The sequence below is a fragment of the Theropithecus gelada genome, chromosome X (genome assembly GCF_003255815.1).
Source record: "Theropithecus gelada isolate Dixy chromosome X, Tgel_1.0, whole genome shotgun sequence".
NCBI lineage: Eukaryota > Metazoa > Chordata > Mammalia > Primates > Cercopithecidae > Theropithecus > Theropithecus gelada.
Window position 1 is genome coordinate 39,980,219 of NC_037689.1, and position 19,483 is coordinate 39,999,701.

The 19,483-nt window shown below is 39.6% G+C and overlaps 1 protein-coding gene across 3 annotated transcripts in view; it reads right to left on the reverse strand.

Moving 5' to 3' along the window:
• Nucleotides 1–3,113: 3,113 nt before the first annotated feature.
• SCML2 (Scm polycomb group protein like 2) overlaps nucleotides 3,114–19,483 on the reverse strand; it is a 116,515-nt gene continuing 100,145 nt past the window's right edge. Inside the window, exons 12-16 of one of the 3 annotated variants that reach the window (XR_003117407.1) lie at nucleotides 11,978–12,091; nucleotides 10,756–11,010; nucleotides 6,280–6,431; nucleotides 4,834–5,208; nucleotides 3,114–3,755 (exon numbers count right to left, since the gene is read on the reverse strand). Coding sequence is in view for 2 of the 3 variants with exons in the window: in XM_025372337.1 (XP_025228122.1) it covers nucleotides 5,080–5,208; nucleotides 6,280–6,431; nucleotides 10,756–11,010; nucleotides 11,978–12,091 (650 nt within the window). In the remaining variant the exon portion in view is untranslated. Of the gene's footprint in view, nucleotides 5,209–6,279; nucleotides 6,432–10,755; nucleotides 11,011–11,977; nucleotides 12,092–19,483 lie in introns of all 3 variants that reach the window. The other 2 variants (XM_025372337.1, XM_025372338.1) reach the window with 2 other exon arrangements.

A 19,483-nucleotide genomic window follows, 5' to 3' on the forward strand; every position in this document is an offset into this window, starting at 1 on the left:
ATTATAATACCAATTAGCACCATTGTTAGAAATGAATAGCAACTCTTCAGTATCATCTAATATCCACTGGGTATTCACCTTTCCCTGGATTGTCTCATGTATGCATTTTTCCTGTTGTTTTCTTTTAATCAGCATCTAAACGAGGTCTGTGCATTTACATGCCTTGCTAAATATGATGACTTCATCCTAGTACTAGTTAATACCTAAAGACAAAATACACACTTGTGGTAAGGCTTTTTACTTACGACAATGGATATAATTTCACATTTCAAAGTCTCCTTGGTAATTGTGAATTTGGGGCAGCTCTGATTAGATTGCTTTTGTTTTAATTTGTATTAGTCTTCAATTCAATTAGTGCAGTTTCTTTGCATTAAGCTTTTAAAGACACCTGTTCAGCTTCTGAGAGCTAATATTTTATATGTCTTAAGCCACCCATCTTTTCACATGTTAACATCTATGAAATCAGTTTGCATTTTATAATCAATGGTGATAGTTTAATAGGTAGCATTTTCCTTTACTCTTTATTAAAGAGTGGTGCATCTTACAATCAAAGAGGTCTTAGATTTGATGAAATATACTAGTTTATTTAAACTAGGTAATATAAAGGGCCCTTTCTATGGAAGTTTTACTCTTCTTTCTGAACAGTGGGCCACCTTTACAAGACAGATATGCCGAAGAAGGTAGACAAGTCCAGGTCTGGTCAGAAACATATGAGCCATTCTGAATCTTCAGAATGGAAATGGTTTAATACAGAATCAGAAGCTTATATGGCTCGTGGAAGGCAGGGGCTAAGGTGAGGAAGTTTCTAGAATCCAGGAGTGCAAGAGTCACAGGGAAGCTCCCCGGCCCCCAGTGGTCTCACCTGCCTGCACGACTGAAGTGGGTGAGTCTCAAGGTGATATCCAGAGGCTGCTGGCAAACCCCACATCTGCCTCCTGTTGATGCTTGAAAGCCTGTCCTGTGCAGCCACCAGAAGGAAACGGCTTCTCCTCACCTCCCTCCTCCCCAAATCAGGGCACAGGGTCTCTTGGGGCAGAATCTTAAGAATCCACATCTACCGGCAAAGGAGTGTGGCAAGTGTCACATCCAGGCTTTATGCCTCTAAGGACAGGGAGGAACCAAGAAGGGCTGGGATGGTGGCAAGTACCAACAATGTTCAGCACTTTAGAACACATCAGTAAATCCGTACGTTAACTGCAGAAAAGCTTAATCTTTTTCCTCTTACGTGGATATAAAAGGAAGTTGTAAGATATGTGTCCTGCTCCCAACGGACTGATTTCTGCCCCTGTGGAATATGTGCACCCACCCCACCCCTGACGTCAGTGGACTTGAGCCTCTGAAGCCAGCCAAAGCCAGGTGGAGGAGTGAGGCTAAAGGAGGAGCAGGGCTTGGCAAGGCCAAAACCCTGCCCTGGCCGCCCCATTGTCCCTGAGGGATTATTTCCACAAATGCATATGCTTAAGTGCTTCAGTTCCATGGCAGGAGAACAGGACACAGAATTACTGATGCATGAGGACACGTCACTTATGGGCACTTGGCACTGACTCATATGCTCTGTCATAAGTGCCCTGACGTTCTCCTTTTCATGAACGTTGGTTTGTCCGTTATGTTCTAGGCAGCTCAAGGAGAGGAGCTAGGTCCCTTATTTCTTAAAGATCTCCCCTCAATGCTGATAGTATCCCTAAAGCCAGAAAGGTGATCCCATAACAAGAGAGTTGCCTCTATTAGAGCAGGGGGAGTGGCCAAGCTCAATTTGAGCATGTGCTAACTACAGAGCGTGGCTCTTAAGGTTTAGTGGCATCAACCTGCTGACAAAATAGGGCAAACAGCCAGAAGAGAGGAAGAACTGTCTGCCACACATTCCAATGGTGGGCTCTCGCTTGCACATCTTCTCAAACCTAAAGCTCTCCCACATTGCCTGGATCAGCCTCAGGGGACTTTGTGTGCAAGCCCCAGCATCAAGCTATAGCCCCAGAAATTTTAACCTACTTCATGTATTCAGCCAACTGCGAGGACAATCCCTTCTGCAGCTTGAAAAAGCAGTGCTTTTCCTCCCAATTACACTGTCACTACTCACAGTATTTACTTTTTACTTTTGAATGTTACAGAAGGGCATGGTGTTTCTATGCCTGCAGAGGGAGGCCTTGGTTTAAAAGTTTGGGAAATCCCACTCTAGAACATGTACTGTAAGACATTTCAACAATAAGAAATCACACAGACGAAAGACTAAAGCAAATGTTAGGTGTGCCCAGAAGGTCATAGAGCTCAAGATGCAGAATTCTGCAGGTTACAAAGCATCGAAGGATGGAATGAGAGGTAAAGCCAGAGGAAGATCATTTCATATCTGGAAAATTCACAGGAAGGATAATATAGCATGATAGTCTGCAGACTAAAAGTTTACAAGCCAGATAGGAGAAAAAAAAGGAGCCACGAATTACTCAAGTCTCAGATCACTCAAATTGACACCCCCGTTCCAGTCACTGAGCATCACCCCTGGAGCCTCAGTCAGGGCCCTGTTGTCTCCAGTGAATCACAGGACACGCTGCTGGTGAGCAAGAGCAGTGAGGATTTCTGGGTTCCTCAGCTGGAGCCGCAGCTCCTGGGGTCGGGGTAGGGGCCAAATAAGTGAGGCTATGCAAAACCCCAGTCCTCCAAGGGCATCCCACCGGGGCAGCTGGACCATCTGAAGGCAGAGGGCCAAGAGCAGGTGCATGCAGGAGGCGGCCTCTGGCCCCCAGTGGTAAAAGAGCAACCACAGTTGCCAGCCAGGTGTACAGGCTCAGATGGGATGAGATATCTTGGGGCATGGGCATTTTCTAGCACTCTCGCATCACTGATGATATCATAAATAACAAAGGCTCTGAGTACAGATACAGCTCATCGACTGAACTTCTTACAGCCCCCCTGGGGTCTCATTGAAGACCCCTGTAAGAAATCAGCCCTTGGTTCTTAGGCATCCTGTTTAGCATTAGAATCTGGGCAGGTTTTAAAACTCAAGTATTTGGACACGGAAAGCCACAAACTTACTAGACTGGCTCTGTTCCAGTTCCAACAAATATACACTTTAATGTAATGCAGTTAACGGTAAATAAAATCACACCTGAGGCTTTGAATGAATCGTTTCGATTAACTTTATTAATATTTTAAAATATGAAAACTGTAAAACATAGTATTTATGTAAACACCTGAGGACTGTTCAAGTGGGTACAGCATCTTCATACAAACAACTTGAAAGAAGACCAAGTTTAAGTAAGAATCTTTTGACATATAAGGAATAACATAAATGAAGCTATTCTTTAAATAGTTGCATTCATGTCTAAAGTACATTTGGTTTTCTAAAAAGAAAATGTACATTCTTGCCCCTGGTGAATATTTTATTGGCATTTACAATAAATGGCTAATACTTTTATAACTGATTCTCATAGCTTATAGACGTTACATCAAAGTTACACAAAGTAATAACAATAAACATATAGCACCATTTCCTCTTCAAAGTTCTAACTTATAAAATAAAGCCCCAAACATGGCTGGGCACAGTGGCTCATGCCTGTAATCCCAGCATTTTACAAGGCCGAGGTTGGCGGATCACCTGAGGTCAGCAGTTCGAGACCAGCCTGACCAACATGGAGAAACCCCATCTCTACAAAAGTAGCTGGGCGTGGTGGTGCATGCCTGTAATCGCTGAGGCAGGAGAATTGCTTGAACCAGGGAGGCAGAGGTTGCAGTGAGCCGAGATCGAGCTATTGCACTCCAGCCTGGGCAACAAGAGTGAAACTCCATCTCAAAAAAAAAAAATAAAATAAAATAAAATAAAGCCCCAAACAATAAGTCTGAACTAATATATCTCTCAAAGTGTAGCAGAATAAATGGCTCAGAACTAAGCAAATTAATTAGAAACATTGCATAGGACAGAGAACTTCCCTGTATGGAAACGAATCTACAGATTGTTTCATATCCCCTGAAGAGTAAGCTGAGAGGTACTGGTGATAGCAAACGATGGACATATATTTTTTACGAAATCGAAACATCTAACTATATACACAGTTCATCGTTACCTCTGTGGCAGTGCAAAGTGCCAGATTAAATTCAAGAAAAAAGAAGATTTACTTGTGTGTAAACCTACAGGTATAAAACAATATACAAATATGGTAAAGTACCATATGAGGAATAAACACATATAATATATATCTTCAAAAAATTTGGACACTGGTATCTTCATATAGAGATGTAAGAAAAGAATGCCTAGTTAAATGTCCAAGCTTAGTGAAAATACGGAAAGTTTTAAAATAATAGGTATTTTACTGAAAAAATTTAATCTTACTCCATCCAAACAACCCTCGTAGTATAAATATCTCCTGCATAAAATGACAATTCTATCCTATAATTTAAAAAATTTATCAAAAACTGGTAAGAACACTTTATGAAAGCTTATAAGCTTTATAAGCTTGCTTTTTTCCTTTAAATATGATCAAATACAACATACAGAGAACTAATAAAAGGAAAATAATTTATATGGCTATTCCCTTTCTAGATATACTGATAGAACATGAACAGAACACCACAGAGTATCAGACAAAACATCTGAGAAAAGATGATATCTACAGGTGCACCTTTAAATTCTCTGGTGAGGAAAAATTCTCATGGATTTAATTATAGAAGTTATCAATCCCTGATATTTTCCCCTTTGGGATTTAGCTGTTTTGGTTCTAGATAGAAAGATTAACCAAAATCAAAGGTTTTTCTCTGTTAACTACATTAAGTATATTTGTAAACTGTACAATGAAAATTTAAAAAGACATAAAGAACTGCCAATTTGAAAATGCCAATACTAACATGTTAAATGCTTTTTAAAGAAGTAGACTGGGGGAGAGGTGGCTGTGCCTCCCGAGGCTGGTTGGTGACTCCAGGAAAAAAAAAAAAAAAAAAGTTGACTGAACTGTCAATACAGTTCTGCAATTCTGATAAAACACTTTTATAGGAACTGTCTACAAAACAAAAACTGCTGAGAAATACTTTTAAATTAAAATGTTAACAGTACACCTGAGAATTATGTCCAATCTAAACTTACGCATATTTTTTTCAATTGTATTTTCCTTCTTTAAGTTTTTCAATGTAGTAACACAGCTTTAATGCTGGCCCCAGCTTCAGCCCCATATACTTCATCATCACATCACTCTTGAGTAGGAACAGAGCCTTCCCATCAATTTCCTACAGAGAGAAGGAAATCATACTCATTAATAATGCTTTCATATTAAGTTATTTATACATAAGAACATGTAAAATAGAGCAGCTGTATACTCCGGATATATATTCTCTGAATATGCTTTATTTCCTGAAAACTATTAAAAATATAATTTATATAGTGAAGCATCATTTGATAATTTATGAATTTAGTTTAAATTTTAAGAAAAAGAAAATTTAACCTTGTATCTTCAAAAAATGTCCCAAGTATCAAACAATCTGACTTTAAATACTGTGTGTTAAATAAAATACTAAACATATCTATGACAAAGGGTCAAAAACTATTAATGGTAGAAATGAATTTCAGATGGTCAATAACTTTCTGAGAAGGGCCAGGAATATGTCAATATCAATGCAAACTGTAAATGTGCTATACAGTGTTGTCATTATGTTGAAGGCTAATCAGTTAGTTGTCTGAAGCTGGTTAGATGCTAAAACTAATTACTGATTTTCTTGCAATAGTGAAAAGGGTACCTCAGATAACAGATCACTCATTTGATTTGTTAGAAAACACTGAAAATATTACTTAATAGTCATAAGGCATCCTCCTAAAATTCTTTATTACCTTAACCAATTTATGTTATGGAAGCATATTATTTGGTATTTGTGAGTTCCTGTTTAAAAGGATGTACTTAATCTTATACAGTTGCTGGATTCACTGGAGGAAGGCCACCCTGTAATAGCCTGTGGTCAACCCCTCCTACTCATGGTCCTGGCGCTGAGCTGGGAGCAGGTCGGGGAGGATCCTTGTATCTGTCGTTACAAAGGGGAGGTACACCTGAGAGTTGCAATGCTGAATCATTGTATCTTGAGAAGGTGAAGCAGTTTGTATTTTAAGCACCTGCATACTCACTTAAAGAACAGACCATTAATCTACCATTTAAGGAACTAATATCTTGGGAAAAATAACCTTTCTCACATATGGAAAAATCAGTTGATAGGGTTCCCCCACCATCCACACAGCATCCAAATGAAGGGCCTGCACAGAGGTCATTCAAAGGCATTACGGCAGGAAAACCGGATCAAAAGATACATTACATGTTGCCTGAAGAGGTCGGCGAGGGGGCCTGATATCTGAGGATCTGTATGTTTCATAAACTGTATCACTTCATCCACAGACCAGGTTGAAGGGTCCTTAGAGAAGCCTTGTTTCAGGACACTGGGATCAGGTACAGCTATATAACTTGGAGCTTCAATGGGGGGGAAAAAAGACAAATCATACTTGACCTGATCATTATCCTGAAAGAAGAGATGTTAGGTAGGGAATAATGGTCTCATTCCTGGAACCTTCTGTTAAGTTCCCCAACAAGGTCTCAAGACTCCAACTGTGAAAGCTTATACAAAGATGATGTGAGGATGGCTACATAAGAGCATCCCATCTGACCTCCCCCAAACAACAAAAGCAGGTTCAGCAGTTACCTTAAAGCTTCAAAGATCACAAAACAGACTAAGCAATCCAAGGCCTCTTTGGCCACAAGCAAACACAGCAAAAGACCTGTTACTTGGGTAAAATTAGGTTAATCTAATCTAACCTATGACTTCTCTCTTAAGTCTTCCAAGGAATTTCAATCTCTCTCTATCTGTCTATATTAGGTTTATTTTACTAGCTAAATCCGATGGAAATTCCCCAAATTTACAGCTGGTTTTTTTTGTTTGTTTTGTATTTTTGTTGCTGTTTTGGTTTTTTTGAGACAGGGTCTCGCTCTGTTGCCCAGGCTGGAGTGCAGTGGCACAATCACAGCTGGAGTGCAGTGGCACAATCATGGCTCACTGCAGTGTTGACCTCCTGGGCTCAAGTGATCCTCCCACCTTGGCCTCCCAAGTAGCTGAGACTACAGACACATGCCACCACTCCCAGCTAATCTTTATATTTTTTGTACAGACAGGATTTATCCATGTTGCCCAGGCTAGTCTCAAACTCCTGGGCTCAAGCAATCTGCCCACCTCAGGCCCCCAAACTGCTGGAATTACAGGCATGAGCTACCACGCCAAGCCAAATTTAGTTTTCTAATTGCTTAAATGTGTTCATTTTAATCAAATAATTTCAATAATCCCATTATTTTTGATAAACAAAGTAGTCCTTTTACCAAATCTCTCTGATGTATCCAATAAGAATATTTTTAGCATCACTTTACTCTTTAGATTTCCTGTCTCTCATGGCTTAAATGCCTATCTGAATTTTTTTTTTTTTTTTTTTGAGACAGAGTCTTGGTCTGTCACCCAGGCTGGAGTACAGTGGCACAATCTCGGCTCACTGCAACCTCCGCCTCCTGGGTTCACACCATTCTCCTGCCTCAGCCTCCCGAGTAGCTGGGACTATAGGCGTTCGCCACTATGCCCGGCTAATTTTTTGTATTCTTTAGTAGAGACGGGGTTTCACTGTGTTAGCCAGGATGGTCTCGATCTCCTGACCTCTTGATCCGCCCGCCTCGGCCTCCCAAAGTGCTGGGATTACAGGCGTGAGCCACCGCGCCTGGCTGCTTATCTGAATTTTGAAGAAAACAAGATTATTTTCTGCTACGCTAGGTCAGAAATAACTTTAACATTTAATTCCTTTATAATGTTTAATTGCATAGTAATAGATATTTTGGTTGAAGGTTTATACATTAAAAAAATACATAACTGAGACATGAAACAATTTAAGTGCTCATATCTCAAATGGTCTTAGCTGCACTCTTTACTAAGTTGTGATGAAATCTGTGTCCTGACAAGTATTCATTTACTCAACCAGAGCCCTTAACTCCCTAAAGTTAGTGTGTGATAACTGAAGTGAATTTTGTACTTAGCTAGGAAGATTTGTTTCTCTAACCAAGGACCGTCAACACAAATCAGATGGTTTTTTGTGTGTGAATTAGCCAAAGGAGTACCCTTTCTTTCCTACCCTCTGGGCTATGGCCATTTTAGAAGCATTTTAAGTACTTACCTAGGGGAAAGGTAAAGAAAAACAGAAAATAAAAGAACTTATAGTGGTTAATTTTTTGTGTGTAGCTCTGAATTTTATTTCTTTCCAACATCACAACGATGATGTGAAATAAAAACTCTATACCAAAATATATTCTTCCCTTCACTCAGAGAAAAAAATGCTGGCCATATCTACAGAGAAATTCTGCTGGGCTGTATCGACCCAAGTAAAAATGATGATGCTGTAGACCACGCTATGCCTAAGGCATTCTGACAATTTAGACAGAAACACCATCTCCTTTAACTCAACAAAGACACAATGTAACATGAAAAAAATCATTGGCAAAGCTAATCATATCTCTAATTTAACTTATATTTTTGTGGAATTTCTGGTTTCTGTCATAGTCTGGTACATTTATGTTTTGAATAACATGTAACTAGTTTTACAGTTTACTGCAGATAAACTATATGTAAAAAGATATGATTTGGGGTATAAAATTAATTTTATACTAAAAATAAAACCATAAGATTTTCTATTTTTAGTCTATTATGAAAATATGATTTAATTGGGCCTACACCTTCAAAACAATCAGAGACGTTTGCAAGCATTACATTACTGTTATTCAAATAATTACATGAAACAAACTAATCATGTGAAAAATAATCAAAGTCCAGTCATGCTTTTCTCCTGAACGGCTCTGTCTTATAAACACTGGCATATCAATAAATATTTCTAGAATAAGTATAATGAAAGTATGAAAGTGATCTGATTCCCCCTGACATCACTAGATTTCTTTCCTATAATAAAGATCAGCAATATTTTTCATTCGAATAATGGGACAAGGCAGGACAGGAAATTGTGTGAGCATCACTGGCTGTCAGGAGTGGAATCAGCTCTAGGTAACAGTTCAAATGCCTCAAAAATAATAGTAATGGCACCTGTAGACAGTTTCTAATGGAAATAAGTATCTGTTCTTGGGAGATGTAAGTAGTACAGAAGTTAGGAGTACAACCCTGGAGTCAGAGTGTTTGAGTTCAAGGACTGGCCCAGCCACTTTTTAGCTGAGGGACCTCAGCCAAATGACTTCAAATTTCTCACCTGAAAATGCTTGCCAGCACCTACATTTCAAGGAATTGTTGTAACAGTATAATGTAGGAGGCCATATGAAATATTATATGCCTGGCATATGTCAGATAGTGATGAAGATGATGATTATTTCTATTACCACTAAGTAAATTATTAGAAAGCAATGTTATTACTATTAGTCTCTACATTCCTAAGAAGACCAGAAGCCAGCCTTCTGAAGCCCCAATACTGGCTACCTTAGCACAACAGTGTTTGACATACATTTCGAAGTGAGATACTCAGCATTAGAAGTAATCTTATACTGAGAAGGCCTATCTTCAAAAGGTCAAACTTTGTGAAAATACTTTAAAATGCAGGGTATACTAGCCCTTATGGAATAAGCATCTATTGTTAGACTCTGCAAACCATGTCACTCTAAAAGCAGAGAAAATCTCCAGAAGGGATGGGGCTGACAACATTAAATGTGTCATGGGATGTGCACAGTGTGGCTGCCCATAGATAACACCCATGATCAAAGGCAAGGGTTCCCACTTCCTACACTCCTCAACCTCGCCTATGTGCCTACCTGGAGAAAAAGGACAAGACACTTATTCCCAACCTCACTCTCCTGCACCCTTAATCCTTCAAAGGTACAGGATATTAGCCCTCTTTGCACATTGAAGGCTGTTTTGGCTCTTTCTTTCTTTCTTTTTTTTTTTTGAGACAGAGTTTTGCTCTTGCTGCCTAGGCTGGAATGCAATGGCGCCATCTCGGCTCACTGCAACCTCTGCCTCCCGGGTTCAAGCAATTCTCCTGCCTCAGCCTCAGGCTCCCGAGTAGCTGGGATTACAGGCATGCACCACCATGCCTGGCTAATTTTGTATTTTTAGTAGAAACAGGGTTTCTCCATGTTGATCAGGCTGGTCTCGAACTCCCAACTTCAGGTGATCCGCCCGCCTTGGCCTCCCAAAGTGCTAAGATTACAGGCGTGAGCCACCCCGTGCCCGACCTGTTTTGGCTCTTTCTAAATGGCAACAGGATGTTGCCCTACTTATACACGTCATGTCTTCCTGGTGGGTCTGAGGAAGGATATGGAGAATGAGGAAATGGTGTGGCTGTGGTAACAAGATGCCAGCCCGAATCCAGGAGTCAACACAGGCTAAGGCCAGGAAAGGTCTCAAGAGAGACTAAGAAAAGTGTACAACAGAAAGGAGAGGGACTGTCTTTCCAGGCCTCAGAGTCATGAGAGGTTTGTGAGTCCAGACAGTACCCAAGCAAATGATAAATTACAACTGCTCAAGCACTACTAATCTGAGAAGTCTCTATCAGAGACATGGTTGGTGATCCAGATCCCCAGAGACAGTTCTGTGCTGTCAAGAGGATTGGAGGATCCATAATGGTCTGACCTGACAGTGATGTGAAAGGGAGGACTCAGCCTCCCAAATTTTAGCACTTTCTCCAATGTGATACTCTCAAGGGATGCTGTTAGGTATGAACATCTCAAGGCAAAAGACAAACACATTGAGAGCCACTATTTTTGAACATACCTTCACTTTTCCTCTGCATTTGGAATTTAACTTCATGGGGACTGCTCTTGGGGGATGATTTGTCCCCAACTAGTAGTGAACTTGTGGTGCCTGGCACACTTTGAGAAAAATCCTGGGAGACTGAAGTATGAATATACATAGGATTTCTACAGGCAGGATTCAAACAATTTCCTGAATTTAGTGATGAGCTCTTAGAATCTTCTGAAAGATTTTCCTCTTTGGGAATGGCATTTCTCCCAGCAAACAATGGTTCTTCTACAGGGAAAAAGACAAAGGAGGCTATCTTCAATAGACTTACAATTCAAATACTACTAAAAGGAAAAAAATTTCATCCCTAGCAAGTTCACTTAACTTGTGCTATACTGAACCACAATGCTCTAACACAAAGTTCATGGCTATCCCCTCCTTGGTATGGATGCATGCACTGATTGATTGATTGAGACAGAGTTTTGTTCTTGTTGCCCAGGCTGGGGTGCAGTGGTGCAATCTTGGTTCACTGCAACCTCCACCTCCTGGGTTCAAGCGATTCTCCTGCCTCAGCCTCCCAAGTAGCAGGGAGTACAAGTGCCTGCCACCACGCCCGGCTAATCTTTTGGGTTTTTTTTTTTTTTTTTTTTTTTAAGTAGAGACAGGGTTTCATCATGTTGGCCAGGCTGGTCTCGAACTCCTGACCTCAGATGATCCACCCGACTTGGCCTTCCTTGGCATTTATATTAATGGACATTGTCCTACAGTCCAAAGTGATTGCATATCACCTATATTTTTCATAGTAACTTACTATCATTTGCCAGTCTTGCCACCAAGACTATAAACACCTCACTAAAGCATTTGTTTTTAGAAATGCAGTTCTTCATTACTATTTGTTATAATATGATCATACAGTTGGTTTCTAACATTTGTTTACTACTTGGGCAGTTAACACATTCTCTGGAGAAAGGCAGCAGGTTTTTCTATTCTTCTTTCTACCAATTTTTAGCAATACAAAAGTGAAGGAAAAAGGTTATTAGGTTATTATAATTTTTTTTTTCTATGGAGAAATAACAGCCGTGCACTTCTGAAGGGAATGAAGTGTTCAACAAAGCTGTCCAAGTAGTAGCCTAACTTCCAAACTTATTTAGGCAAATTTACCTCTCTACCTCCAATACTACCACCCCAAGAGTATACATAAGTGGTAGCAGAGAAACATTTCTTCCCAATCCTGGGAGGTGTAAATGCTATTTACCTTCAGATGCGTACTCCTTTGTTTTGGGGAGCTTAGGAGAGAGAGGAACAACATATGGTACAGATTGCTGAGGAGATCGTTTGGTACTTTGCCTTTCTGTTACATCTTCTTTTGCTGTTCTCAAAGAAAAAACAGTTGTCTGTTATAACGAACTAATATACTCAAGCATTTTCATATCATCAGCATGAAACACTTGTTTCTACATCATTTGCCTACAATACCTTCATTGACAACTTCTCAATTATTTGATGTTCTTGAATAACATGTGTCTATTTCATCCTATTTTATATTTTCACTGAAATAATATTCAAGAGTTAAAAGCATTTCCAGAAGGAGTATATCTAGGCTTCTTTATTCTGGGGTTATCAGATCTCTCTAAATATCTCACAAGGCAGTGAGGCAACCCATTAAAATGTGTCTAAAATGGCCTGGGAAAATTGCTCCCATGAGCCGGAGGAGTTAAAACTTCAGAGAAATTAAATAAAAGATATGGCATAATGAACATCCATTTTGTTAAGTAACAATCCTGGCTTAGAGCTACCCTTAAAACAAGTCTACTGCTTACTTATCATTCAACCAAACGCACTTCTACCTAAAGGACCACTCTGTAAAACATGATCCTGAAAGTAAAGACAGCTTCAATTATCAATTATACCCTAAGTATCAACAAATATCCTGATTTAACCTCCAACTAAAAGGACAAATAAGGTATAAGAAAAATCTTAAAAGTCTGATAGTAGACCTCAAAAGAGAAGAAAGATTGCAATGAGTATCAAAGTCAAACTTCATCTGGTTCAAAATTTCGGCTGAGGGCCACGCATGCTGCTCAAAATGTTATGATGAGTAACCTTTAGCTCAATATAGTTACTCAGTGAATCCCAATGAGTCCGGTAGAGCTCTTACCACTTTAGTTTTATTTTTAATAATGGACTATAAAACCAACAGGCAAAACATATCTCAAATTTCTACAATTAATTAAGACATTAAATTCTAAGGAAAGAAATAATTGGCTTTTCATACCAACTTAATAATATGGAAAATTCGAGTTCTAAAATATAGTTTTCTATAAATGTTTATTTCCCTCAGAATCTTGGCAAGATTAGAAAATGTCTTCATCATTTATTTGTAATGTACTAATGCTTTATGAAAAGTTTACGAAGCTGGGTATGCTCTACTATCTGGGGCTGAAACAAATATAAAATTGACTCGACTTCTGCTTCTGGGTATTGTAGTAAGGCTAAGGGAGGAAAGTGTTCCTACAGAGATAACTAGGAAAAGCCAGGTAATTTACAAAGTATTTTTTAAATCATCAGAGAAGCACTTCCAGGATGACTGATCAAAGACCTCCAAAAATCTACTCCTTCATAAAAACATTGAAAACAGTGGCAAAAACTATAAAAACTTTTTCAAAACTCTGGAAATTAAAGACTTGCCACAATCCAAAGTGTTTAAGAAAAATGAATGGATCTCAGAAAAAAACAGCAAATTCTGTGGCATTTTAACTTGCCCTAATATAATCCCCCTCACCCCATTTTCACAGTAGCCTTGAAAACCAACACTTCACAACTACGGCAGGTATGAAAAACAGCCATGCAATAGTCACTGGATGGGGACATAATGGGTTTGGAGCTCTCCAAAAGCCCCATGCCCAGAGAACTATCACTTAGACCAGTCTTGAAGCTCACTGAAAAGCTCCCTTTCAGGGTTTGTCTTTATTTGACCTAAATTAGAGCTTGTTCTGTGTGAACAACCCCATCTCCAGGGCATCTGATGGGGGAAAATGGTGGCAACTGTTTAACTTTGCAGCTGCCTGAGACCATATTACCAGTCAGGGCTAACAATAGGTTGGCCAAAAAGCTTAAAAGGAAAAACTGGGTATAAGATGCCCCCTATGAGACTTTGAAAAACACAGACATATTCCTGGGAATCTAAATTTTAGTTCACATGCATGTGCTCGGATGTATATATGCATGCCCAGGAAAGACATGAGAACACCCTAATCTTTCATCTCTGGCTGACCTTGAGGCTCTGCACAAAGTCGACTTACAAGTTGCCTCTTGGAGCACTGACGTTATGTCCCAACACACACAGAAAACCCCTTGGCCAAGGCTGGGAGATACACTGGTTCCAGGTATTTAAGGAAATTTCTACCCAATCATTAACCACATTAAGCTAAACAAGCAGACTTCAGTGACCACTCTTAACAAAGAAATACAGACTTTACAGAATTAGTCCAGGAAAAGTCACTAAACAGCACCAGCAACAACAACAAACCCTAGGGAGAAGGGAATCTGATTTCCAGAGTTGCCATATTATATGATTTTTAAATGTCCAGTTTTCAACAACAACAAAAAAATGAGACATGTGAAGAAACAATATGGTCCATACAAAGGGAAAAAAATCAGTTAACAGAAATTGTCCCTGAGGAAGTCCAGACATTGGACTTACTAGACAAATACTTTATTTTGGGACACGGTCTCAATCTGTTGCCCATGCTGGAGTGCAATGGCATGATCTCAGCTCACTGCAACCTCTGCCTCCCAGGTTCAAATGATTCTCGTGCCTCAGCCTCCCAAGCAGCTGGGATTATAGGCACATGCCACCACACCTGGCTAATTTTTTTATCTTTAGTAGAGAGAGGGTTTCGCCATGTTAGCCAGACTGGTCTTAAACTCCTGGCCTCAAGTGATCGTCCCGCCTTGGCCTCCCAAAGTGCTGGGATTACAGACGTGAGCCACTGCACCCGACCTAGACAAATACTTTAAATCAGCTATTATAAATATATTCAAGGAACTAAAAAATGAAAATCATGTCTAAAGAACTAAAAAAAGGCCAGTGTATTAGTCCGTTCTCATGCTGCTAATAAAGACATACCCGAGACTGGGTAATTTATAAAGAAAAAGAGGTTTAATAGACTCACAGTTCCACATGGCTGGGGAGGACTCACAATCATGGCAGAAGGCAAAGGAGGGGCAAAGGCACGTCTTACATGGCAGCAGGCAGAAGTGCAGAGCAAAGCAGGGAAAGCCCCTTCTAAAACCATCAGATCTCATGAGAACTCACTCACTATTACAAGAACAGCATGAGGGTAACTGCCCCCATGATTCAATTACCTCCTGCTGGGTCCCTCCCATGACATGGGGGGATTATGGGAACTATAATTCAAGATGAGATTTGGGTGGGGACACAGTCAAACCATGCCACCTCATCTCTACTAAAAATACAAAAATTAGCCAAGTGTGGGGGCACACACCTGTAGTCCCAGCACTCACTCTGGAGGCTGAGGTGGGAGGATTGCTTGAAACTGGGAGGCAGAGGTTGCAGTGAGCCAAAATCACGCCACTGCACTCCAGCCTGGGTGACAGAGCAGGACTCCGTCGCAAAAAAAAAAAAAAAAAAAAAAAAAAGAGAGAAAAAAAGTAGGAAGTTAAAAGACAACCCCAAAGAATGGGATAAAATATATGCAAAGCATATACCTGATACAGTACTTGTATCTAGAATATACAAAGAACTCTTATGACTCAACAATAAAAAATGAAACCAATTAAAAGTGGACAAAGGATTCGAACAGACATTTCTCTGAAGGTATACAAATGGCCAAAAAGCACAAGAAAAGATGCTCATCATCAACTATTGGAAAAATGCAAATCACACCGTAATGAGATACCATTTCACACCTGCTAGAATGGGTATAATAAAAAAGATGGACAATAACAAGTGTTTACAAGGAGAACTGAAACCTCATTCACTGCTGATGGAAATGTAAAATGGTATAGCCTCTTTGGAAAAGTCTGTCAGGTCCTCATCAAGTTAAACAGAGTTAACCATATGACCCAACAATTCCACACCTAGGTTTGTACCCGAGAGAACATGTATCCACACAAAAACTTATACACAAATGTTCATTGCAGCAGCATTCCTAATAGCCAAAAAGTGGAAACAATCCAGAAGTGCATCAATTGATAAATGGATAAACAAAATACAATATAGCCATACAATAGAATATTATTCAGCCATAAAAAGGAATGAAGCACTGATACATGCTACCACATGGGTGAACCTTGAAAACATAGGGTGGGCACGGTGGCTCACACCTGTAATCCCAGCATTTTGGGAGGCCAAGATGGGTGGATCACTTGAGGTCAGGAATTCGAGACCAGCCTGGATGATGTAGTGAAACCCGTCTCTACTGAAAATACAAAAATTAGCCGGGCGTGGTGGTGGGCACCTGTAGTCCCAGCTACTCAGGAGGCTGAGGCAGGAAAATCACTTGAACCCTTGAACCCAGGAGGCAGAGGTTGCGGCGAGCCGAGATCACACCACTGCATTCCAGCCTAGGCAACAGAACGAGACTCCGTCTCAAAACAAAACAAACAAAAAAACACACTATGCTAAGTGAAAGAAGCCACACACAAAGACTGCATATTATATGATTCTATTAACATGAAATGTCTAGAATAGGAAAATCCATAAAGACAGAAAGTCAATAAATAGTTTCCAGTGGTGAGGGAGAAAAGACATTGAGGGATGATAGTTAACAGGTATGGGATTTCTTTTGGGGGTGATGAAGATAGTGGTGATGACTGCAAAACTCTGTGAATACACTAAAAAATACTGAATTGTGTACTTTTAAAAGGGTGAAATTATGGTATGTGAATTATATCTCAATAAAGTTATTATAAGAAAAGCATCCTCAAGGTATAGCAGTCATAGGAACTAATAAAATCAAATTCCAGAGGGGGAAGAACCATTCTAGTCTAAACTGAAGATCTCGTCATATTTTTTCCCTGTAGGAATTTGCTGACTCTTGGCACTACACTGAAAATAGAACCTGACACAGGCAGAGGGCTATAACTAGGCAAAAATAAATCAAAAAAGATTCAGCAGCTTCACACAGCTGGAGTGACAAATCAGAAACTCAAACTCATAGCTAGTTTTCCCCCATGGGACATCTGCCAAGTTCTGGAGCTATACAGGAAGCTGGGGAGTTAGGCTAAAAACTCTTAAAAGGCACGCTGAAATCTCTCGCAGTCTCACGATGCTTAAGAAATAAAGACCCACCAGGGTGAAGAGGTCTAGCTCAAACACACAAGCCACCTAAACACAAGTGTGAAGTTGTGATAATACATGAGGAAGAAGGCTGAAGAGCTGAGCAGCAAACCCCTGAAGGAGGGAAGTACAATTCCCCATAGTCTTTCAAGGTTAAGGAGCTAGGGAATTCCCAGGTTCTCAATCAAAAGCCTGGGAAAGTAACACCTGAAGAATAGCGAGGAATCAGGAGATAGACTGAGTCTTATTAAAACTGCTATTCAGCCCCAACCCAGTTCAATCACTGAATGGAATGAGCCCTCCTTCTTTCTGCTTAAAAAAGAGGAAACTTTTTAAGGTAGAAATCTGGAGCTTCTGCAGATCTTTTATATACAATGTCCCACATACCAAAAAATAGTGGTAAACATGCAAAGAAGTCAGACCATATAACCAACGATTGAGAGAAAAACTACTGGTGTCAGTAGACAAAGACTATAATGCAATTTTGATGAATATATTCAAGAAAACAGGAAAAATGGACAGAAAAGATCAAATAAAAAATTTCACCTGAGAATTATAATCTATTTTAAAAAGCAAAGAGCTGATAGGAAAGTAAATTGAGGCAACCACTTTGAAAAACTGTTTGGCAGTATCTACTAAAGCTTAATCTACACATTTCCTGTGACCTAGCAATTCCCTCCAAGATAGATACAGGAACAGAAAGACGTGTATAGAATGTTCATGATAACACTACTTATAAGAGTACAAAACACAACACTACTTATAAGGGCACAAAACAGAAAGCACTCAAATGGATACATACCATGGTAGCATATTTATACAACAGAATATTATACAACAATGAGAATGAATGATCTAACTATATGCAACAATACAGATGAATCTTACAAACATAATGATGGGCAAAAAAAGCTAGGCACAAGAGTAAATGGTGTATAATTTCATTTCTATAAAGTTCAAAAACAGGCAAAAGTAACATATGGTACTAGAAGTCAGGGCAGTAGGTATCCATGTGCGAAGTGAGGGGTAGTAGCAGATGAAAGGGGGTTTGACACATTAGCAGTGCTTCTAGGGTACTAGTAATAGCTATTTTTCCAACCAGGGACTGGTTATACAGGCATGAAAATTAATCAAGCTACATTCCATGTACAATTTTCTCTATGTATACTATACTTCAGTAAAATGTCTAAAATTACTGCTAAAATGTGCAAACACAAGATTGGTCAGAATCAAAGTCTCCTAAGAAGAGCACTCTATCTTAAACTATTTTTGAGTCCCTTATTTTAAAAAATGTAAGAGAAATGGGATACTAGACATGAAATCTTAGTAATAATCAACCTCATAACATTTACATGCAACTTCTTTAACTACAAGCTGACTTAAGAAAAACCTAAGAGTTCCAACTCAAAGCCACTTTCAAATGGCTAAATTAAGCTTTCTGTGAGAGAAAATTAATAACCCTTAAAATAATGTAAAATATGTGGATTATTCAGTGTATTTTTTCAAATAGTTACCTATTATTATTGGATTAATCTGAAAATTCAAACATTCTGTGTTCAATTTAAAGAAGAATTACATTTTCTTTAAAATCTTTCAAAGAATGGGGTTTTGTAAATTACTGGCATTCTTAATGCTTTGTGTAAGAAATCAGGAAATTGGCCCTGGCAGGTGGCTCAGGCCGGTAATCCCAGTACTCTGGGAGGCCAAGGTGGAAGCATCACTTGAGGCCAGGAGTTTGAGACCAGCCTGGTCAACAAGGTGAAACTCCACCTCTACTAAAAATACAAAAATTAGCCAGGCATGGTGACAGGCACCTGCAATCCCAGCTATTTGGGAGGCTGAGGCAAGAGAATTGCTTGAACCCAGGAGGCGGAGGTTGCAGCGATCCGAGATGGTGTCGTTTGCACTCTAACCTGGGCAACAGAGTGAGAAATCAGGAAATTGTACTCTCAGCATCTCCAACTCATATTTTTCCCCAAATTACTCTTAGAAACAGAAAACCTATCAATACACAGACACCCCTCTTCCCACACAGGTGGCCCTTCCCTTTCTAGCCATCTTCCAAATTTCCTACCATTTTTGATGACCTCCTACCTCTCCCGAAGAAGGAAAAAAAAAAGGATAATATCACATGAAAACATGAAACTTCACTCTTCCTCTTCCCCCTAGTTCTGACAGCTAGCTTTTATTGCTCCTACTTCATGCCAGGCATAATGTAGGTTAAAAATTTACAAATACTTTCTTTCAATTTCACAACTAAAGAGGTATCCACTTTGCAGATAAGGAAACTGAGAACTAGAGGCTCAGTACTTTGTCTATGGGCACATAGCTAGTTAACAGCAGGAACTGAATTAAAATGTAGGCCGGTCAGACTTTACACTCTTCCAGCATAGAGATTACAAGGCCAGGATTGGAACCCAGGTCTGACAAACTCCAACACCTGTGCTCTCCATGTCA